Source organism: Scomber japonicus, chromosome 11, assembly GCF_027409825.1.
Source record: "Scomber japonicus isolate fScoJap1 chromosome 11, fScoJap1.pri, whole genome shotgun sequence".
Lineage (NCBI taxonomy): Eukaryota > Metazoa > Chordata > Actinopteri > Scombriformes > Scombridae > Scomber > Scomber japonicus.
In genome coordinates this window covers 2,092,319-2,115,954 of record NC_070588.1, presented here as the reverse complement: position 1 = coordinate 2,115,954, position 23,636 = coordinate 2,092,319, and the positions used below count along the sequence as shown (strand labels likewise).

At 40.3% G+C, this 23,636-nt stretch overlaps 2 protein-coding genes across 4 annotated transcripts; one reads left to right on the top strand and one right to left on the bottom strand.

The window, feature by feature from the left end:
• Positions 1 to 472: 472 nt before the first annotated feature.
• On the bottom strand, positions 473 to 23,363 carry marco (macrophage receptor with collagenous structure). 3 transcript variants are annotated; one of them, XM_053328101.1, is made up of 14 exons: positions 23,168 to 23,363; positions 14,142 to 14,240; positions 12,692 to 12,849; positions 11,749 to 11,866; positions 9,955 to 10,026; positions 8,083 to 8,163; positions 7,028 to 7,054; positions 6,310 to 6,396; positions 6,116 to 6,160; positions 5,301 to 5,369; positions 3,979 to 4,005; positions 2,871 to 2,918; positions 1,679 to 1,843; positions 473 to 603 (listed from the first exon to the last, which is right to left on the bottom strand). In XM_053328101.1, the coding sequence occupies exons 3-14, from the start codon at positions 12,839 to 12,841 to the stop codon at positions 473 to 475; spliced, it is 1,020 nt and encodes a 339-aa protein (XP_053184076.1). In that variant the 5' UTR covers positions 12,842 to 12,849; positions 14,142 to 14,240; positions 23,168 to 23,363. The 3 variants fall into 3 exon arrangements, with proteins under 3 accessions (XP_053184076.1, XP_053184074.1, XP_053184075.1); XM_053328099.1 differs by lacking the exon at positions 23,168 to 23,363 and adding an exon at positions 16,121 to 16,229; XM_053328100.1 differs by lacking the exon at positions 23,168 to 23,363 and adding an exon at positions 16,121 to 16,229 and having other exon boundaries at positions 9,955 to 10,017.
• LOC128368296 (zinc finger BED domain-containing protein 5-like) lies at positions 20,504 to 22,321 on the top strand. Its single transcript, XM_053329087.1, has one exon. It carries the CDS (start codon positions 20,504 to 20,506, stop codon positions 22,319 to 22,321), a length of 1,818 nt encoding a protein of 605 aa, XP_053185062.1.
• Positions 23,364 to 23,636: the final 273 nt, after the last annotated feature.

The following is a 23,636-nucleotide window of genomic DNA, read 5'->3' as shown; positions in this document are numbered from 1 at the left end:
TTTTATTTAGTTTTGTTTACAGTCATTGAAGCTGAAGTGTTTTGATCATAAAGTGAAACAAAGCTGCGTGCTGTGTTTTATGAATATGTGAACATCATCATCATCATCATCATCATCATCATCGTTAGCATCACTGCTCTGTGCTTAGATCCACAGTGACGAGTGTGTGAGTGGAGATGTTGAAATAGCCTTTTTAACCACAGTCACCAGGGGGCGCTGTGGGGCGATAGATAGTGGGGGGGGGGGGGGGCATAAGGGCCCTAAAAGAATATCTGAACATAAGTAGATTTTTTATTATTAACATATCATTATTACTAGACATTAATAGAATATTTCATTTACATGTATGTGTATGTAGAATGCTGCATGTCTTACACAGTGTTATATTATCACAGCTCAGTGTCAGTACATGTTGTACAGTTAGTATCGGACTACAGGAGGTGTGGTTAGAGCGATGGTGCGTGTTTGGCTGCTAGACACACTGCACTCCTATGTCCTCGTTGTGGTTGCAGTTGTTCACACCGAGGCCGGCGTGCGGACATGAGAAGATGCTCGTCTCTGTTCCAGTGCAGCGCAGCTCGTCCAGCCAGATAGTGCCGGTCCCTGCAGAGACAAGAACAGCACGACGTCAAAACCCTTCAGTTTAAATGTCTGAGCTTCACTCTGCAGAATGACGTCTGTGCAGAGTCTGACTCTAGAAGACCAAATCTGATTTATATATGGGCTATATATGGGTTATATATGGGTTATATATGGGTTATATATGGGCTATATATGGGTTATATATGGGCTATATATGGGTTATATATGGGCTATATATGGGTTATATATGGGCTATATATGGGTTATATATGGGTTATATATGGGTTATATATGGGCTATATATGGGTTATATATGGGCTATATATGGGTTATATATGGGCTATATATGGGTTATATATGGGTTATATATGGGCTATATATGGGCTATATATGGGTTATATATGGGCTATATATGGGTTATATATGGGCTATATATGGGCTATATATGGGCTATATATGGGCTATATATGGGCTATATATGGGTTATATATGGGCTATATATGGGTTATATATGGGTTATATATGGACTATATATGGGTTGTATATGGGTTATATATGGACTATATATGGGCTATATATGGGTTATATATGGACTATATATGGGTTATATATGGGCTATATATGGGCTATATATGGACTATATATGGGCTATATATGGGTTATATATGGACTATATATGGGTTGTATATGGGTTATATATGGGCTATATATGGGCTATATATGGGTTATATATGGGCTATATATGGGTTATATATGGGCTATATATGGGCTATATATGGGCTATATATGGGCTATATATGGGTTATATATGGGCTATATATGGGTTATATATGGGCTATATATGGGTTATATATGGGCTATATATGGGCTATATATGGGCTATATATGGGCTATATATGGGTTATATATGGGTCATATATGGGCTAACATATATAACCCAGCTGTGTTAGCTCTTGTATCATGGATGCTTTTTTTTTAACACCATGATAAGAGCAAGTTCAGCAACATAATGAAAGACAGGAAATAGTGTGAGCATCAAAGTCTGCTTGATGAAAAATAACATTAAGTGATGATGATGATGATGATGCCTTCTTACCTCCCCCGGCAGGGTAGACGTTGGAGGCTCTCTGGTAGCCGAGCATCTTGCAGACCACCTTCCCATCCACAGAGTCGAAGGCGTCGTCACACACGGTTCCCCACGTTCCCTGACTCATCACCTCCACTCGGCCTCGGCTCGGACCCGGAACCAGACGAATTATCGCTGTGGACGAACAAAGCTGCAGCTGTTAGGAGGTGAAAGGACGGTTTGGTGGAGGACAGGGTTGGTTGTCACATTCATCGCAGCTCGGTCTCTAGAGGGCGCTGTTGTTTAAAAAGTGTTGCTACTGATAGTTTCAGAGTTTAGCTGAGGACATTTAGTGTTTTACATCCAACTCTTCAGTGTTTCTCTTCTCTTACTCAGTAAAATATTATAAAAAATGTATAATAGATGAATGAATGAAGAGAGAGCGATAGTTAGGGAGGTTTTTTTCTTAGCTACACCAAAACATGTGGTTTTTAACTTTGCTGGTAGAGAAAAATCCCAGTTGGGAAGCTTGTCACATTGTCTTCGGGGTTGGTTGTCACATGTTGGTATTTACATTTATAATGTGATATATCTAGTTCTTTCTTTCTTTTAAGAGAACAAAATGAGCAGGAACTTTGTCAGGAAGACAAACAAGGGTCAGACTCCTTCAGATGTGAAGCTCAGAGCAGTCAGAGAGGTGAAAATGAACAATAGAAACTAGGGCTGTCAGCGTTAATGCATTAATCACGATTAATGCATTCCATAACGTGTTTTTTTAATCTCATTTTAATGTAGCAAGCCTTTTTGTCCCTTCTACTCCCCCGTAGACGGCTCCTCTAGCTGTAGCGCTATGCTTTGAAGTGGCCTCCTGCAGTAAACCTACCGCGCTGATGGAAAGTAAGAGAGCTACTGGACTTTTGAACGGCTTGTTTAACTTTAAAACACTTCCAGACGCTTCAGTTGACAAGTCAAAAGTAAAATGCAACCTGTGTCAAACGGAGTTTAACTACCACCGGAGTACGTGGAGTTTGAGTTAGCACCTCCACGCTAAACACCCAGGTGCAGCCAAGCCAGCCTCAGCTCCACCAAAGGACCATTTTGGAGTGTGGGAGTCGCAGCAGAGCCGTGATTGATTCCCAGTTAAGACACTCTGGTAAGAAATGCTTTACATTATGGGCTTACAGTACAGGCCTTTATTCTTAACAGTCCTGATCAGACTTACGATCAATGCTTCCTTTTTGTCCTTTGGTTCCTTGTGGTCCGGGGGGGCCTGTGGAGAAAAACTGGTTCAATACATCTTATAACCAAACTCATTTTGATCACAGCTGGTTTAAACAGCTGTGCATGTTAATTACAACAAACTCACTTTTACATATGTGCATGTTTTATTCTTCACTGTTTTAGATTCAGCTGAGCTTGTTAAGCAGCTTCATTAACTCTTCTCTCTTTCTGCCTCCTTCCATGTTTTCTATAACGTCTTTCATAGTAAATATAATGATTATAAGAGTTAAAATGTGAAAATAAACGTATGAATAACTTCACACATTCTTTTTTTGTGGACCCAGCATCAAATTTCTGCTTTTAATCCATTTAGAGAGAATATATTAGAGGATTATGGTAAAAATGTCTAAGTGGTGTAACCATAAAAACTTTGTACCAAATAATTGAACGTTGCTTAAAAACAGTAAATAGTCAATAAAACACCTTCCTTCCTTCCTTCCTTCCTTCCTTCCTTCCTTCCTTCCTACCTACCTAACACCATATCAACTAGTTTGGCATGATCTTACATCCTTCCTTCCTTCCTTCCTTCCTTCCTTCCTACCTAACACCATATCAACTAGTTTGGCATGATCTTACATCCTTCCTTCCTTCCTTCCTTCCTTCCTACCTAACACCATATCAACTAGTTTGGCATGATCTTACATCCTTCCTTCCTTCCTTCCTTCCTTCCTTCCTACCTAACACCATATCAACTAGTGTGGCATGATCTTACATTATAACTTTTATATTAAATAAAGCTAATGGAATACTATTGTTCTAAATATTACATTTCATCTGGTTACCATGGAGACCAGGAAACATTTACATGTTTTAAATGAAGTCATTATTAGTATAAGTCCACTTAAACACACTGTAGCTGATCAAATATTTAATATCTATCATTCTTTTGTGGTTACACCATTTGACATTTTCAGGAGCATTCAGTCTGACTTTTGGTCAACGATACTAAATGTATATTTTAACAAACCTGATGCTGCTTTTAAAACTAGTTGGAAGAAACATATATGTTAACGTTTTAAAATAAAGAGTGAAAGAAAGCACAAACTCACCTCTAGAGCCAGTTGATCCTTTCGCACCTGATAAGAAAATAAAAAGACATTTTAGAAGTTTTAAAGCCACAGCACGATGAAAGACCTGCAGACCCAATCTAACATCCTGACTGACGGCTGTAACTGGGGATTTCCATCGGGTCCGTCAGCGGCGCGGAAAGGCTGTGCTACGGTTTAGCTCCGTCCTCTGCCCGGCGTCAACTCACACCGGGAGCGTTACAGCAGCGGACCGGAGCATGCTCTGGTAGAGAAAGCTGCCTTTTAAAATGAAGTTGCACTGTTAATACAGTAATTACGGCATCCCAATCAAATCCGAACGAGTGCCTTTAGTCTACCGTAATTACTGTAGTAGCTAGTCTACTGTAATTACTGTAGTAGCTAGTCTACAGTAATTACTGTAGTAGCTAGTCTACCGTAGTTACTGTAGTAGCTAGTCTACCGTAATTACTGTAGTAGCTAGTCTACCGTAGTTACTGTAGTAGCTAGTCTACCGTAATTACTGTAGTAGCTAGTCTACCGTAATTACTGTAGTAGCTAGTCTACCGTAATTACTGTAGTAGCTAGTCTACAGTAATTACTGTAGTAGCTAGTCTACAGTAATTACTGTAGTAGCTAGTCTACCGTAATTACTGTAGTAGCAGCCCAACTAAATGGCCCGGTTTTGTTAACTTGCTCAGTTTTGGTTGATTTGGTAATTTCCTTAGATGTTTGTGCTGATGTCATCTGTCAGTAGCTACGTAGCTAGATGGAGTCTTTATCTGGTTTATTCCTGTTTGTTGCTGAAATACGATCGGGAGGCTGCACGGGTTGTTTTATTTTGAAAGACGGAAGTTTTATTATGCCGATTCAGTGTCTGACTTCCTGTCTGGTGCAATCTGCTCTGTTGAGCTTGTCGCAAGTTGGAAACGGCTCCGTCAAAAATAGAAATGCTACCTATTGATAGCACTGCGACGCGGGAGCCGCTGCTGAGACGTTGCTGACACGCTGCTGAAACGTTCCCGGTGGAGATACTCTCATTGATTATAGTGTTACCGATCAGCTCCGGTGACCGCGGCGCAGCTGTAACGCGCCGCTGACGGACTCAGTGGAAATTGGGTTTAAGTCTGATGACTGAAGATGATAAGTATTGTTTATTTCATACAGTCATTATTGTTTCATGCCTGCTTATTATTTAAGACTGAGCTGTGAAGTACGATCACTGCTTTCACATCTGGAGGGAAACCCGTTAAAGTTTGATCCACTCAGACTAAACACAGCTCTGAAAGGTTCGCTGTGGTCGAGCTTCTCGGCTCATTTGTGTTTCCATGTGTCCAACAGCTGACCTGGAAGTCCTGGTGCACCTGCAGCTCCACTGCTGCCTTTGTCTCCTTTCAGCCCCGAACGCCCAACACCTGAAGGTACACAACAACAACAACACACAATCAGCATCTCACACATCTACACACAGAGGAACACACATCTACACATAGAGGAACACACACACTAACACACAGAGGAACACACTAACACACACTAACACACAGAGGAACACACATCTACACATAGAGGAACACACACACTAACACACAGAGGAACACACTAACACACACTAACACACAGAGGAACACACATCTACACACAGAGGAACACACACTAACACATGTACACACAGAGGAACACACACTAACACACAGAGGAACACACTAACACACAGAGGAACACACACTAACACACACTAACACACTAACACACAGAGGAACACACTAACACACAGAGGAACACACACTAACACACAGAGGAACACACTAACACACAGAGGAACACACACTAACACACACTAACACACAGAGGAACACACACTAACACACAGAGGAACACACATCTAACACACAGAGGAACACACACTAACACACTAACACAGAGAGGAACACACACACTAACACACTAACACACATATACACACACACACACACAGGAACACACATCTACACACAGAGGAACACACATCTACACACAGAGGAACACACACTAACACACAGAGGAACACACACTAACACACACAGGAACACACACATATACACACACAGGAACACACATCTACACACAGAGGAACACACATCTACACACAGAGGAACACACACACACACACGTTGGCTACCTGGTAAACCGGCGACTCCTCGTTCACCTTTAGCTCCGGACAAGCCTGAAATAAATCAAGCTGCTGATGAATCAATGCTCAAAATCACCAAATATGTTTTATTAATAAATGCAGATTTTTGGGTTATTAATTCATTTGACAAGTTTAACACAATAATAATAATAAATAATAAATAATAATAATAATAAACATACCTGGTATTCCAGCAGATCCTTTCTCTCCTTTTGCTCCTGGTCCTTGATTCCCCGGATCTCCTTTAAGCCCAGGAGGCCCTCTGAGTCCTGCACACACACACACACACACGCACGCACGCACGCACACACACACATATATAAACTCAATATATTGGAGAATAAACGTGATATTTACAGATTGTGTGTGTCAGCGATATCGTCTGTTATGACTTGAAGTTAAATGAGGAAGTGAAACTGAACTATTTCATAACTTCAATCTGCTGATGAACGTTTCCATCCAGGGATTAAACACAAATCTCATCATGTTCCCGTTTCACTGAAGTTATAACATGATGTGAAACCACCGGAGGTCACCATGACTTTACTATGAGTCAGCATGTGACTTACACACACACACATGTATACATACATAAACACACACACACACACACACACACACACACACACGTATACATACATACATACATATATACATAAAAACACATTCATACACACACACCAGCTCATATCACTTTTGGGGACGTTACATAGACTTACATTCATTTTCTGGAGACTTACTCTAAGCTTAACTTTTGCCCCCAATTAACTTGTGACAGAGCACACACACACACACACACACACACACACACACACACACACACACACACACACACACACACACACACACACACACACACACACACACACACACACACACACACACACACACGAGGCTCACCTGGTGTTCCAGTAGGTCCGGTTGGGCCTGAAACACAGAAACAGTTTGAGGTCAACAGATTGAAGCAGTAACTGTTTGACTTCCTGTGGAGCTTTGTGACACTTCGTATGACCTCGCTGGTTGGTATCGTGTACCATGTGACTCCATACTCTGTCCACTGAGCTACAGACAGAGCTGCTCACCAGTCTACAGCTAACACACTCTGAACCTGCTCCAGTCTGTAGCTAACACACTCTGAACCTGCTCCAGTCTGTAGCTAACACTCTGAACCTGCTCCAGTCTGTAGCTAACACACTCTGAACCTGCTCCAGTCTGCAGCTAACACACTCTGAACCTGCTCCAGTCTGTAGCTAACACACTCTGAACCTGCTCCAGTCTGTAGCTAACACTCTGAACCTGCTCCAGTCTGTAGCTAACACACTGAACCTGCTCCAGTCTGTAGCTAACACTCTGAACCTGTTCCAGTCTGTAGCTAACACTCTGAACCTGCTCCAGTCTGTAGCTAACACTCTGAACCTGCTCCAGTCTGTAGCTAACACACTCTGAACCTGCTCCAGTCTGTAGCTAACACACTCTGAACCTGCTCCAGTCTACAGCTAACACACTCTGAACCTGCTCCAGTCTGTAGCTAACAGTCTGAACCTGCTCCAGTCTGCAGCTAACAGTCTGAACCTGCTCCAGTCTGTAGCTAACACTCTGAACCTGCTCCAGTCTGTAGCTAACACTCTGAACCTGCTCCAGTCTGTAGCTAACACACTCTGAACCTGTTCCAGTCTGTAGCTAACACACTCTGAACCTGCTCCAGTCTGTAGCTAACAGTCTGAACCTGCTCCAGTCAGCAGCTAACACACTCTGAACCTGCTCCAGTCTGCAGCTAACACTCTGAACCTGCTCCAGTCTGTAGCTAACACACTCTGAACCTGCTCCAGTCTGTAGCTAACACACACTGAACCTGCTCCAGTCTGTAGCTAACACTCTGCAGACTGGAGGAACGTTGTACAGTATGTCCTGTACAGCTTTAAGAATAACAAGAAAACACAATGCATCAGTTTCACCTTGATTTCCCGACGGTCCAGGTTGTCCGTTGAGTCCCATGTCACCTTTTGGTCCTTGAGGTCCAACGACACCCATGTCACCTAGAGAGAAGCATGCAGGTATGTAAGCTACTGACAGACCTGCTGAATGTGTTAGTGTTGGAGTATGACTGTGTATTATGAATATTAAGGTTTAGTATGTTATTAGAGGCATGTAACAAATATATATCAGGGTGAATGACGTTTTTATTGTCTCCATGAGGTTCAGTTTAAATCTAAAAGGGTTAAAATGTGAAAATAAACGTATGAATAACTTCACACATTCTTTTTTTGTGGACCCAGCATCAAATTTCTGCTTTTAATCCATTTAGAGAGAATATATTAGAGGATTATGGTAAAAATGTCTAAGTGGTGTAACCATAAAAACTTTGTACCAAATAATTGAACGTTGCTTAAAAACAGTAAATAGTCAATAAAACACCATAGCAACTAGTTTGGCATGATCTTACATCCTTCCTTCCTTCCTTCCTTCCTTTCTTCCTCCCTACCTTCCTACCTTCCTTCCTACCTTCCTAACACCATATCAACTAGTTTGGCATGATCTTACATCCTTCCTTCCTTCCTTCCTAACACCATATCAACTAGTGTGGCATGATCTTACATTATAACTTTTATATTAAATAAAGCTAATGGAATACTATTGTTCTAAATATTACATTTCATCTGGTTACCATGGAGACCAGGAAACATTTACATGTTTTAAATGAAGTCATTATTAGTATAAGTCCACTTAAACACACTGTAGCTGATCACATATTTAATATCTATCATTCTTTTGTGGTTACACCATTTGACATTTTCAGGAGCATTCAGTCTGACTTTTGGTAAAAAAAGGTGCAAATGTCATTTAAATGATATAAAACCAACAAAAATACTAAATGTACATTTTAACAAACCTGATGCTGCTTTTATAACTGGTTTAACTGATTTATGAACAGAGCGGGTTAGGGTTTACTCTGCAGTGAAGTGAGCTCAGATTTCAGTCTTAATCCAGGAATCATGTGGAGTAAAAACCTCAAAATGTGCAGCAGCTGGTGTTTTTTTTGTTTTTCCAGGGTTTGACCGACAGTAAAACATCTTCATCGTCCAGCTCTGATAGAAACCTCACGCAGCAGAATGTCAGCACGTTGACTACATGCTGAAATAAAGGCTGCAGCTCATCTGTCAGCTGCGTCTGACAGATGATGACGGCTCATCAAGGCCGAGATCATCAGCAGACCTGCAGCTGAAAGTTAATGCTGCACACACACACACACACACACACACACACACACATACACACACACACACATATACACACACATACACATACACACTCACACACATATACACTCATACACTCATACACACACATACACACACATACACTCACACACACACACACATACACTCACACACACACATACACACTCACACACATATACACTCATACACACACACACACACACTCACTCACACATACACTCACACACACACTCACACACACACACTCACACACTCACTCACTCACATACGCATACACACTCACACACACACACATACTCTCTCACACACACACTCACACTCATATTTAATGTTGTTGTCTTTTTAATCTATTTGAAACTGTATTTTTTCTCTACTCTAGTTTTAATAAACTTTTTCTCTTATTTTTTACATGTGTATGCGTCTCACATGACTTGGTCTCTATTATAATGTTGTTTTTATTCTTTTTCTTTAAGTTGCACTTGTTCTGTTTTATTATCAGTTAATCAATCAGCTGTGAAACACTTTGAATGAAAGGTGCTGTATCAATAAAGTTTGACTATTGATTGATTGATTGATTGGTTGACTCACCTTTAAGGCCTCTCTCTCCAGGATTCCCATTATCTCCACGCAGCCCTGGAGGTCCTGCAGGTCCTGGAAGTCCTGATGAAACAATAAACTGTGTCTTTAACATAAACTCTATAAAAGAAATGGACGTAACATCCGTGACGTCACGCATTGGTTTGTGGACTGCTGCTTCGAAGCCAATAGTATCGAATCTAGGCAGCGCCATCTTGAAAATTTCAGGTGCATGCTGGGAAAAAATGAACATGAGGCGGGACCAACGACGGAGCGGGGAGGCTGCGATTGGTTGCGAGGGCTGGATCTGGAGGACATTGTTCAATCAACCTGTCAATCAGGACGTAGCCACGCCCTAATGCATACCCTGCTTTATCGTCACATATAAAATCAGGGAGGCCAAAATGTCCCAAATGAACATCATACTGCATTGAAGAAGGCTTTAAACTAGCGATTGAGACCATAAACACATTTTGAAAACGTTTACTGAGGTTAGAAATCAAGTGAGAAGTTGGTGAATTCTCCATTGACTTGTATAGAGACGGTCGCCCCCTGGTGGCCTTTTGATAGAATGCAGCTCTAAGTTACTTCCTGGTTGGCTTCATTTCAGAGGACCGGAGCTCCCCGCCTGGTCTTTAACTTGACATGTTACTGAGACTCAAACCTTCATTTAACCCTCACAGGCTGTAAAAACACAGACAAACATTTATTCTATCCAGATGTGCCGTAATGTGACCCACAGTGTTCAAAATGCAAATACAATTCAGCATTTTTTTAACTTTTTGTGCAGTTGATACACATTTTTACATATGGAAATGTACTAATTTGACTTGTGCTTCTTTAAAAAATTCAAATATCAGCATTCAAACATGCTGTAGTCTTCATATTTAATAAAATGTTCTACTGGATCATAAAATAGTGATTTCTTTCCCATAAAAGTGATCAAATAGAAGAACTGATGGGGTGTAGAGAATGTAAAGCAGGGGTGTCAAACATGCGGCCCGTGGGCCAGATCCGGCCCGCCAAGGGGTCCAACCCAGCCCACTGTCTTTATTCCTCCCTCCCTTCCTTCCTTTCTGTCTTATTTTTCTTCCTTCCTTCTTTCCTGTCTTCTTTCCCTTCCTACCTTCTTTCCTTCCATCTGTCCTTTCTTCCTTCCTTCACTCCTTCCTTCTGTCCTTCCTTCGTTCCTTCCATCTGTCCTTCTTTCTCTTCCTTCCTTCTTTCCTTCCACCTGTCCTTCCTTCCTTCCTTCCTTCCATCTGTCCTTCCTTCCTTCCACCTGTCCTTCCTTCCTTCCTTCCTTCTTTCTTTTTAATGATCCGGCCCACATGAGATTAAATTGGGCTGTATGTGGCCCTTGATTGAAAATGAGTTTGACACCTCTGACGTAAAGGGTTAAACCACATTTAAAACGTGAGGCCTGAGTACAGGTTATCATCATCATCATCATCACCACCACCACCACCACCACCACCATCACCATCATCATCATCATCATCATCATCACTGAGCATTCAGAAGAACACAGCAGCAGAAACCAGTTTGTCCCAGATGAACTGATGAAGCTGTCATAGTTCTGAGGTCTGAGCTTCACTAACAAGCTAAGATAACTCTGGGAATGTAGACTTTATGAATGAGGCATGTCTAAAGGTTTCCATCTGACTGCTAATAATCAAACATCAGGAACGTTCACCTCGTCTGACAGAGTTTGTGACGTTAATCTGAAATGGTCGACTACAACAAAGGTAAAGACATGAAGCTATGAGACGTAGAGGAGTCCCAGACACAGCTGTAGTGTCTCACCTGGTTTGAGGCTGATGTCCGACAGTTTGTCTCCCAGACTTTTGGTGCTTGTGTTGAGCAGGTTCAGTTCAGCCTTCATCCTGTCCAGCTGTCCGTCCGCTCCACACAGACTGTTCACCTGTTGGCAAAAAAGGTTACACAGTGAGACACAACATATCTATTATAGTTTCTGGTCTTTATATATGTGTCAGTGATAAATAAATGTTGGTTTTAAAAGCAGCATCAGGTTTGTTAAAATGTACATTTAGTATTTTTGTTGGTTTTATATCATTTAAATGACATTTGCACCATTTTTTACCAAAAGTCAGACTGAATGCTCCTGAAAATGTCAAATGGTGTAACCACAAAACAATGATAGATATTAAATATGTGATCATCTACAGTGTGTTTAAGTGGACTTATACTAATAATGACTTCATTTAAAACATGTAAATGTTTCCTGGTCTCCATGGTAACCAGATGAAATGTAATATTTAGAACAATAGTATTCCATTAGCTTTATTTAATATAAAAGTTATAATGTAAGATCATGCCAAACTAGTTGATATGGTGTTAGGTAGGAAGGAAGGAAGGAAGGAAGGAAGGAAGGAAGGTGTTTTATTGACTATTTACTGTTTTTAAGCAACGTTCAATTATTTGGTACAAAGTTTTTATGGTTACACCACTTAGACATTTTTACCATAATCCTCTAATATATTCTCTCTAAATGGATTAAAAGCAGAAATTTGATGCTGGGTCCACAAAAAAAGAATGTGTGAAGTTATTCATACGTTTATTTTCACATTTTAACCCTTTAAATTTAAACTAAACCTCATGGAGACAATAAAAACCTCATTGATAATCATTAAATTCAGAGTGCAGTTTACTGTAAAATATCAAAGCCTGCATTAAATATCTTGAGCAATCATTGTAAAACATGTTTAGACATAAGTAGCAGCAGGACCTGGGTCTGCAGGCTCCACAGGTTTCCCCTCAGCATCTTGGTTTCTTTGGTGTTGTTGAGGACGAGGCTCTGCAGGGCGCCTTCACTCGGCTCCTCAGGAATGTGATTGGACACCTGCTTATCTGACCTGGGGCTGGACGCCGAGTCCATTGTGAAAACTGTAAGAAATAACAAATAAGTTTCATGTCATTTACAGCAAATAGTGACAGTTTGATGACCGCTGCACATACTGGAATAGAAATCATCTTTATTACATTTAAGAATAAGTACCGGTCAGAAGTTTTAGAACAGCCCCATTTTTCTAGTTTTTACTTTTTTCCTAAAAAGGTAGGTGTGTCATAGCTTGGACTTATGTGTTGGGTCATTATCTTGCTGAAGGATGAAGCGCTGACCAGCTACGTGCATACCAGAGGGTTCTGCATGGCATCGCTGCAGAACATCACGCTTCCTCCTCCATGTTTAACAGTTATGGAGCTTTTCCACTACACAGTTCCAGCACTACTACATACATACTATAAAGGTATGAGCTGTTTCTAGTCTGGTCAAAGACAGGAAGTGCTGGTCTGGTCAAAGACAGGAAGTGCTGGTCAAAGACAGGAAGTGCTGGTCTGGTCAAAGACAGGAAGTGCTGGTCTGGTCAAAGACAGGAAGTGCTGGTCAAAGACAGGAAGTGCTGGTCTGGTCAAAGACAGGAAGTGCTGGTCAAAGACAGGAAGTGCTGGTCTGGTCAAAGACAGGAAGTGCTGGTCAAAGACAGGAAGTGCTGGTCTGGTCAAAGACAGGAAGTGCTGGTCAGAAATCCGTCAGGTGGAGCAGCTGCAGCGTAGAGTTTCACAACACCTCACACTGTCATTACAGATTCAGGTTAAATGAACATGTCTGTCTTTTAGAGCTGTAATCGCAATACCGCCATACCGTGAAACCATGATATTATTACTTATGGTTATCATACCGCCAGAATCTCATACCGGCCCATGTCTAGAAGCGCCTACTGGTTAAGATTCATCCCTTATATATAATAATAATAATAATAATAATAATAATAATAATACATCCGCAACATCCACAGCTTTCCTTGCAAATCCTGCTATCTCTCCATTATCCCCATAATAAAAGATAATAATACCGTTCCTAAGGCATGAGCCGTTTTTAGTCTGGTTAAAGACAGGAAGTGGAAAGGTCAGAAATCCGTCAGGTGGTGCAGCTGCAGCGTAGAGTATCACCTAACCCTCACACTGTCATTACAGATTCAGGTTAAATGAACATGTCTGTCTTTATTTTTCTTCCTTTTAGGAACATTTTAGAGCTGGAATCATAATACCACCATACCATGAAACTATGATATTTTTACTTATGGTTATCATACCACCAGAATCTCATACCGGCCCATGCCTAGTTCTAACCCTTTTGCTTGGTAGTGTATGTGATAGTAAATAAGACCATGCTGTACCTTTATAAATGAGGAAGGCGTTAAGAGGCGTCTGCAAGATGAGGTAAACAACAATAATGCTGAAGCACCACTGTCGTCTGGGCCTCGCCGGCTTCAGAGCTGAAACACAAGCAGAACAAAAAAAAAACTCTATTTAAAACTCGAGCAGGAAACCTCTCAGCATCATCGCCTGAGTTCATCCAGCTGATACATACACGTTTATAACTCTGGAAAGCTGCAAGCATGAAACATTTGGACAAGCAGCAGAAAAAACGTCAGCTGTCAATCACAGTGAAGAAGAAGAAGCAACCTGGGGGGGGGGAAGAAATGGAGACGTTTGTTTTTATTAGCAGAAAGTGAAGAAAGTGACGCTGGATCAAACTGTGTAATATGTAAAATCATCCCGTCATTTTATCTCAGACTAAAGTAAATAAAGTAAATAAAGTACTTCCATCTCGGCTCAGTAATTAATAAATGTTGGTTTTAAAAGCAGCATCAGGTTTGTTAAAATGTACATTTAGTATTTTTGTTGGTTTTATATCATTTAAATGACATTTGCACCATTTTTTACCAAAAGTCAGACTGAATGCTTCTGAAAATGTCAAATGGTGTAACCACAAAAGAATGATAGATATTAAATATGTGATCAGCTACAGTGTGTTTAAGTGGACTTATACTAATAATGACTTCATTTAACTTCATTTAGTGGGACAAAATGTTGAGTAATATATTCAGAAAGCTGTGAAAACGTGTTCTGCTGTTTGAAATCATGACAGCTGGATGTGTGACTGCAGTTTGGTGTGTTTTCTATCTCATGTATCAGTCATCTCTTCTTCCTCTCGGCCTCGCTGTGCCTCCTGTCTAACAATAAAGACGACGCTTTGCCTCCACCTGCTGGTCACTGCTGAAACTGCATCCACTGTCAGGTTTAACAGAGCCTCATCATCTATTTTATTATAATCTTCTATATAAAATAACATGAATGGCTTTGGTAATGCTTTATTTTGCAGCTCTTTTAGTTTTATCATTTAAAAAAAGGTATTTAATGGTTAAATTATTTAACTGACTGACTAAACTAAAATGTTTCAGTGTGTTATTTTGTGTTAAACTGCATGTTTAACCATATTAGACTGTTTTCTTAAAATCTCCATAATGAGCACATTCCCTGTTTACTGTCAAATGGCATAACCTCTTAAAAGACTAAACAGTTACACATCAGCTACTGTTGGGAAATAAGTGAAAACCCTCCTAACATGCTGATATATCGTTCAAAACACTGAAAACTACCTATTTTCAGATTTTTTTTTACAAATTAAAAATGAACCCAAATATAATAAATCAACCAAACCAACTTTTTCTGTTTTTTGTTCTTTCTTTCCTGATATAATTTGTACTGAATTGCAAAAACTTCTCTGTAAAATGTTGAAAAAGTGAAGCGTTAAATGTTCAATTTACTTTTGCACATTAAATACATTTCTAGATCATTTGTATAAAATGAACCCAGCCAGCACGCCCATGTGGGCCCCATGTTTAATTAAGTTTGGGCTGCAAATATGGATCCCAAGTGGGTTTGTCTGCAGTTTCCATGGTGACCCCAAAATGGCTTCAAGTGGGTTCTGGCTAGGTGAGACCAATGTATGTTTGCCCAAATGGGGTCTAAGTGGGATCAGAATGGACCTTAAATTGGGCCCACATGTGCTTCACTAAGGGCCCCATGTTAGTGAATCCACAAAATGTTCCCAGTTCAAGTCCACTCAGCACCCACATAGCCCACATTTAACCATTCTGGGGCCCACATGGACAAGCTGTTACCCACAAACTCTTACTCATCTAGTTTAAGATGAAATGAGTTTCTTGTTTGCAGAGAGTTTCCATGCACTGTTATTATGCTGGTGTTTGAACATCTCTTAAAGTTCTAGTAAATCATTTTTGTGCCCAGTTTTCCCTCCACAGCAGTTGCTCTACTTGCTCTGAAAAGTGTCTTCCTGTTTGGTACTCACAGTCTGGGTGGACGTTGTAGAGATCACTGTTGCTGAGCGACATGCCGAACAGCGGGTTGGTCTGAGTGTACGACACTCGATCGTTGGCCGCGTCCACTGATGTTGCCATGTTCCCCCGGACTCACCTTCACTTCCTGCCTCAGAAGCTCTTATACCATCGACGCGTGACGTTGGGAAAACATCAACCTCCCCAGATTGCAACAGAACCCCCCCCACCCCCCCACCACCACCACCACCACCAAATAACTTCTGCGAACCCGTGCTGACGTAGAGGAAGGAACTGCTTCTGATTTATCGCTGAGGTGGCTAGATTTAGCTGCAAAATGAGGAAGTTTTGTGAAACTGTACCCTGTATTCAATCAGGGAAGAAACGTTAACAGAAATATTATAAATAAAGTTTATTGCTTTCTATAAAAGTCAAGCTTTCTTTTTCTGTCTAGGGAACTGCTTAAAAACACAAACTATCACAGTAAAAACACACATGGAAACAGTCCAGCCTGAGATAAAATAAGTAATAATAACCAAAGAAATGAATGAAGAAAGCATTTCAAAGGCGTGCACTGCAGAATAATGCTGACATTAGTTACTAGTTGTTCTGTCGGAGGAGGAACCGCGGTGAGTCAACAGTGAGTCTGCAGTGGTTAGTCACTATTTATAGTTTAAACATTTCTAATAAACGGATGAATGACTTGCACATATTCTTTTTTGTGGACCCAGCATCAAATTTCTGCTTTTAATCCATTTAGAGAGAATATATTAGAGGATTATGGTAAAAATGTCTAAGTGGTGTAACCATAAAAACTTTGTACCAAATAATTGAACGTTGCTTAAAAACAGTAAATAAAAGATCATCTTCAAGTTGAGTTAACTTTCATTTCCAAGTTAAAGCAACTTAAATCACATGAGAAACTGAAACTGAAATATGGGAATATTTGGTTAAAGAGATTTCCAGACTTTAACACTTTAACATTTTAACTTAAAACATAAATATTTAAATTTGTGTCTGATGCAAGGAAACTATTTAAATATTCTGTCAGTGAACATTTTGCTGATGAATTTAAATGTATAATATAAATCTTGTTGTTCAAACTGCTTTAAACAGTAACGTTCATTTTAACGACATTGAGATAATTACAAAGACAGAAAACAGCAAAAAAATAAAAATAAATAAATACATGGATGAAATAAAATACAATTAAGTAGTTGTTGCGATGTTTAAGATCAAAAATGTCCAAAAGGTGTAACTATGTTAATCCATTTAGAGAGAATATATTAGAGGATTATGGTAAAAATGTCTAAGTGGTGTAACCATAAAAACTTTGTACCAAATAATTCAACGTTGCTTAAAAACAGTAAATAGTCAATAAAACACCTTCCTTCCTTCCTTCCTTCCTTCCTTCCTTCCTTCCTACCTTCCTTCCTTCCTACCTAACAGCATATCAACTAGTTTGGCATGATCTTACATCCTTCCTTCCTTCCTTCCTACCTAACACCATATCAACTAGTGTGGCATGATCTTACATTATAACTTTTATATTAAATAAAGCTAATGGAATACTATTGTTCTAAAGTCTTTACACTGGCTCCCAGTCAGTTCTAAAGTCTTTACACTGGCTCCCAGTCAGTTCTAAAGTCTTTACACTGGCTCCCAGTCAGTTCTAAAGTCTTTACACTGGCTCCCAGTCAGTTCTAAAGTCTTTACACTGGCTCCCAGTCAGTTCTAAAGTCTTTACACTGGCTCCCAGTCAGCTCTAAAGTCTTTACACTGGCTCCCAGTCAGTTCTAAAGTCTTTACACTGGCTCCCAGTCAGTTCTAAAGTCTTTACACTGGCTCCCAGTCAGTTCTAAAGTCTTTACACTGGCTCCCAGTCAGATATAGAATAGATTTTAAAGTTCTGCTACTGGTCTACAAATCACTGAATGGTTTAGGTCCAGAATACATGAATGACATGTTAGTAGAATATAAACCCAGTAGAGCTCTGAGATCTACTGACTCAGGTCAGATAGTTGAGCCCAGAGCTCTGAGATCTACTGACTCAGGTCAGATAGTTGAGCCCAGAGTTCAAACTAAACATGGTGAAGCAGCTTTTACACAACTGGAACAAACTACCAGCAGAACTGAAATCATTTTTAAATCCAGGTTAAAAACATTTCTCTTCTCCTGAGCTTATGATTGAGCTCTTTTAAAGCACTTTACATTTTAATCTTTCATTTGCACTCTATGTCCTTTTAATGATTTTAAAGCTAATTTATAATTTTATGCTGCAATCTTAATTATATGGGGGTTAATTATATGTTTTAATGTTTCTCAAATTACATGTTTTTCTGTCTTTATTTTAACAAACCTGATGCTGCTTTTAAAACTATTCTTTAACATATTTATGAATTGTTTATCTTCATAACACTCGTTTGTTACTGACTCATATGTGAATTATAATGCAGGGATGTTTTGTGTCTTCAAAGAAAAAGAAAGTTACACCAGGAATTAGACTGGACGATAAAACAAAACTATAGAAGATTCAGACCTGTCAACAGTGTGAATTTATATATTTGAAGCTGTATTATTACGTTAATGATCAAGAGTCAATATATTGTTTAATTGTGATTTTAAAAGATTTTTGATTTTGTATGTTTGATTTCTCCTTATGCCAAAAATTGAACAAAGTATATTTAAAAAGTTAAAACCATTGCATAATAATAAACTATAAATGAAATTGATAATTACTATTATTATTTTTATTATTATTATTATCTTATTATCATGAATATTTGGGCCTGTATTGGACATGCAGCGACGGTCTCAGGCTGGAAATCAAACCAGCAATCTCACAAATGCATCTCAATAAAAGGTAACTTAATAAATCAGTGAAAGCTTCATGTAGGAGTTCAATTTCAAGTCAGCAAATATTTCTTCACTGAGGTCAAAGTTCAGCAGCGTGTGAACGGACATGTGAACGTACTGTACTGTCACTTTTTGACTATCCAACAAAAAAAAAGCCCCCAAAAAAGGACACACGTAGTCAAAACCAAAGCGACGCCCCCGCCTGCAGTTATCTTTTAATAACTGCTGACTCGCTTTTCCTATAAACACAGAGTTCACTTTTTTTTTTTTTTTAAACTCTTCACACTGTCAGCACAACACGAGTCAGTGTGAACTCGACTAAGGAGCGTTTTCACTTTTCCAGGTTCAAAGTTCATTAACGGTTATCTCTCGTCCCAACGTCCTCATCAGCGAGCTTGTGACTGAAGAGTTGGCGTGTCAGCGTTAGTTACGGTTAGATTAGGGTTCAGGTTAGTTTAGGCTGGATTTTGTGTTTTATTAACATAATGAAGAAATATTGATATCAAATGTCTCTGATCCTGCTCGCTGCTAACACAACATGTTATCTGTAGAGTGGTTATTCTCAGTAAAATGTACCAGGTACTATCCCTGGTGGAAACACCAAAATAAAACAAGTGGAGTAGAGCTAGAACTGTATAATGGAAAAGTGCCATCAGTTGTGATAAAAGAAAACCAGAAATGTCTCAGAGGTTTTAGTTTGTAGTCGTTTCCTCGCTGCCATGAAGAAAGTTACCACGACATCAACACGAAATGTGACACTTTGGTCCAAATCACTACCAGTTTGTTGATTTTGCTAACTCATATGGTCTCTTGTTGTGTCTGTATTTTCACTTGTAGTTTTCAGTTGTATTGTTTATTGACATTTTTTCGTACAAGTGAAACTGTTTTACTTTAAAAAAAGGTATAGTAAGCGATGAGGGGGAAAACGAGGAGGAAAGTTGTTGATATTTGAGTGAAAACCAAAACACCTCCCCCTTCCCTCCGTGCTCCTTCTGGGGCTCCACCCCCGAAGTTCATGGACGCGCATTGTCATGGCAACTGACCAACATGGCGGAGTCTGAAGCGTCTGCTGCGGGACGGTAAGTTAGCAGCATTTATTGCTCTGATAGTAGCTACAGGTGGCTAGCTTGGCTAACACCAGACCGCATCTCAACCGCATGTGAGATTATTGTGATAGCTAACCTGTGTTTATATGTCTTCATGACTGTAAACACTTTGAAAGCAGTGAACAAACTCCAAATACACAACGAGCAGTTACAAAGCAGCTACGTTGTAGGTTACGTTAGCGCAGTCCTTCTCAAATAGTGGGGCGCGCCCCCCTGGGGGGGCGCTGTGCGATGCCAGGGGGGGCGCGTCTGACCCCGGGGAACATGTGTTTTTTTTTTTTTTTGCAAAGTGTAATTGCACGTCAACTACAGTAGGTGGCAGTGGCGCTCACATTGTCAGAGTGCGCACAGGGAATATTCACTCGATGGTTTGTTGACAGTTGAAAGATGCAGTGGTAACCAGGTAACCGAGAGATGGAGAAATATTTAACGGGGATGAAAAGGACGGCGGAGAGAAACAGAGATAATGACACAAACGAAAGTCACCCGAAAGCTAAGACGAGGAAATACGACGAAGCGTATGTAGCACTTGGCTTCACTGTGACTACGGTGGGAAACGAGGAAAGACCGGTGTGTTTACTGTGTCTTAAAATCTTGGCAGCGGACAGCTTGAAGCCAAACAAATTAAGGCGTCACTTAAACACATTACACCCCAATCAGGCTGATAAGCCGCTTGAGTTTTTTCAGCGAAAACGTGCTGAATATTGCCAACAGTCATCCAACTTTGTGAAGGCAACTTCTGTAAACCAGCGAGCACTGTTAGCATCATATAAGGTAGCGTACCAAATTGCTCGGTGCAAAAAGCCCCACACTATAGGAGAGGAGCTGATACTGCCTGCAGCATTAGACATGGTGTCTGTCATGCTGGATGACGCAAGTGCTGCAAAATTAAAAACTATCCCTCTGTCCAATGACACTGTCGCCAGACGTATAAATGACATTGCTAACGATCTTCAAGATCAGCTGGTAGAAAACCTGAAAGACAAACGTTTTGCCTTACAATTTGATGAAGCAACTGACAGCAACAAAGACTGTTTGTTTATTGCATATGTGCGTTTTGATATGACAAACTCTCTGTGTGAGGATCTACTTTTCTGTAAATATGTCAGAGACAGAGCCACGGCTGAAGAGCTATTCAAAATGCTGGACTGCTTTCTGACTGAGAATGGGCTGAAGTGGGAGAACTGCATTGGTGTTTGCAGTGATGGCGCACAGACCATGGCAGGGGTGAGAAAAGGACTTCGGACACTCATCAAGAAGGCCTCACCTAATTCTGAGTGGACACACTGTGTTTTACACAGAGAAGCACTGGCGTCAAGGCACCTTTCCTCTGAATTAAGTGAGGTTATGACTGACATTTTAGGTGTAGTCAATTTTATAAAGACCAGACCACTAAAAACAAGAGTCTTCTCTGCTATCTGTGAGGAGATGGGAGCTGAACATGAAGCTGTGCTCTTTCACAGTGAAGCAAGATGGCTGTCGCGAGGCAAAGTCTTCTCCCGAGTTTTTGAGCTCAGAGAGCAGATAAAAATGTTTTTGGAGCAGGAGCAGAAGTATGAAACCGCAGCAAAATTTAGTGATGAGAACTTCCTGGTGAGACTGGCCTACCTGAGTGACATATTTGGAAAGCTAAATGAACTAAATCTGCAGCTTCAAGGGAAAGATAAACACCTCCCTCAGGTCACAGACAAGATCAGCTCTTTCACTCGAAAGCTAGCAATGTGGGGCAGACGACTCGAAGAGGGAAATACTGATTCATTCGAGAACCTGCAGGAGTTTGTTAACACCACTGACTGTGATGCCACCTCAGTGATTCCATGTATCCAGCAGCATATCTCATCACTGATTGGATTCTTTAAAAAGTACTTCCCTGAAAACAGTTCCCAGTATGACTGGGTGAGAGAACCTTTCAATGCATCAGCTCCAACTGGTTTCAGCTCTGCAGAGGAGGACCAGTTCATTGACATGACATCTGACTCCACACTGAGACTGAGCTTCCCAGCACAGACACTCAGTGAGTTCTGGCTGAGTGTAGAGAGGCAGTATCCACTCCTAGGACAGAGGGCCATGGGTATTCTTCTGCCTTTTGCAACCTCTTATCTTTGTGAGACTGGCTTCTCTGCTGTTGCTGCACTGAAGACCAAGTACAGGTCCCAGCTAGACATTGAGCAGGAGCTGAGAGTTGCAGTATCATGCTTCAAACCCCGCTTCGAAAAGCTGTGCACTGCAAAACGTGCTCATTGTAGCCATTAATCCTCATGGGCACAAATTGTTTTATTCATTTTTGTTTCATAGATTTCCTGTTGAGAGGAGTTACTTGAATACTTGAAAAGAAAAATAAGTTATTAGCCATTGGGGTATTTATTTATTTTGCTTTTATGTTAAAATTTTGATGTGTGAAAAATGAGTTAACAGAGTCTTTGTTTGAGTATCTGTGGTCCAAAAGAGTTTATGTTTTTCACTTTTCAATCTTGTTCTGCAATTAAATTTTACCAAAATGTTTAAGATAGTAGGTTAAATATAATATTTCATATATTGTGCTCCTGAGTTAATGTTGCTGACCAGTTTGAATGTATTATTATTTATTGATTTTATTGATTTTTATTTGTCAGCATCAGATGGAGTGTGCACTATTTGAGAAGGACTGAATTAATTTGTTAAAAAGTGTGGTTTCAATAAGGAGGTTTTTTAATCCTAACTTTAATGCACTAATAACTTTGATGTACTTTAAATCTTCTCTGCTACAGACTAAAATACAAGGTTAATAAAGTTATTCTTTGTTGTAAGTTATAAGTTGATCTATATATTTTTTTGCGGGGGGGGGGGGGGGGGGGGCTTGAAATGTTTTCTGCTTCCTAGGGGGGGCGTACAGAAAATTAATTGAGAAGCACTGCGTTAGCGCGTTAGCTGCTAACGTTAGCTGCGAAGCTAACGTGCAGAGCGTCAAACAGCTGTGATACTTTACAGATAACATCACAACAACAACATATCCTGACTAACTAGACAGTGAGCTGAATGTCAGCAGGTAACGTTACAGTGTATGTGAAGCAGAGCTGATGTTTATTTTTTGTTGTTTTTTAAAGAGCTGATGTTACTCACCTGTCCGGCAGAGCAGCGTCCGCCTTCACTCTCCGGGTCTCCGTCAGTCTCTCCAGCGGGTCTCCGTCGTCCCCTGTCGTCCCCTCCGCCGTTAGAAAACCACACTGATGTGTCCGCGGGTCCTTGTCTGGTCAGAGTACTTCTTTTATATGTTTTGTTCTTCTAACTTTCTCCTCTCTGGATGTTTCTTGGTCAGCTCTCCTTCTCCACTACGTTTGTAACGGTCCTAACGGTCCTTCCTCTATGGTCAAAACGGTCCTAACTGACGTTTCTCTCTCCGACTGGAGGACTACGTCATTACGTACGTTGGACCTATTTAAAGCTGCGCTGGTGTAGAGACGAGTTATGATGAGTGAGAATATGAACAGTGTGTAAAGCTTTAGTAAATTTAACTGCTAATCATTATGCACGTTTACTTAAGTAGGATTTTAAATGCAGGACTTCTAGAGGAGTACTTTTACATCGTGGT

What these genes read in the sequence shown, in the direction of transcription:
- marco (XM_053328099.1), bottom strand. Translation starts at nt 16,229, where the DNA reads ATGGCAACATCAGTGGACGCGGCCAACGATCGAGTGTCGTACACTCAG. An exon ending in CGGACCTACTGGAACACCAG is followed by an intron (nt 6,397 to 7,027) that starts GTGAGCCTCGTG and finishes GTGTGTGTGCAG; the next exon opens with GACTCAGAGGGCCTCCTGGG. An exon ending in AGGATCTGCTGGAATACCAG is followed by an intron (nt 6,161 to 6,309) that starts GTATGTTTATTA and finishes GATTTATTTCAG; the next exon opens with GCTTGTCCGGAGCTAAAGGT.
- LOC128368296 (XM_053329087.1), top strand. Translation starts at nt 20,504, where the DNA reads ATGAAAAGGACGGCGGAGAGAAACAGAGATAATGACACAAACGAAAGT.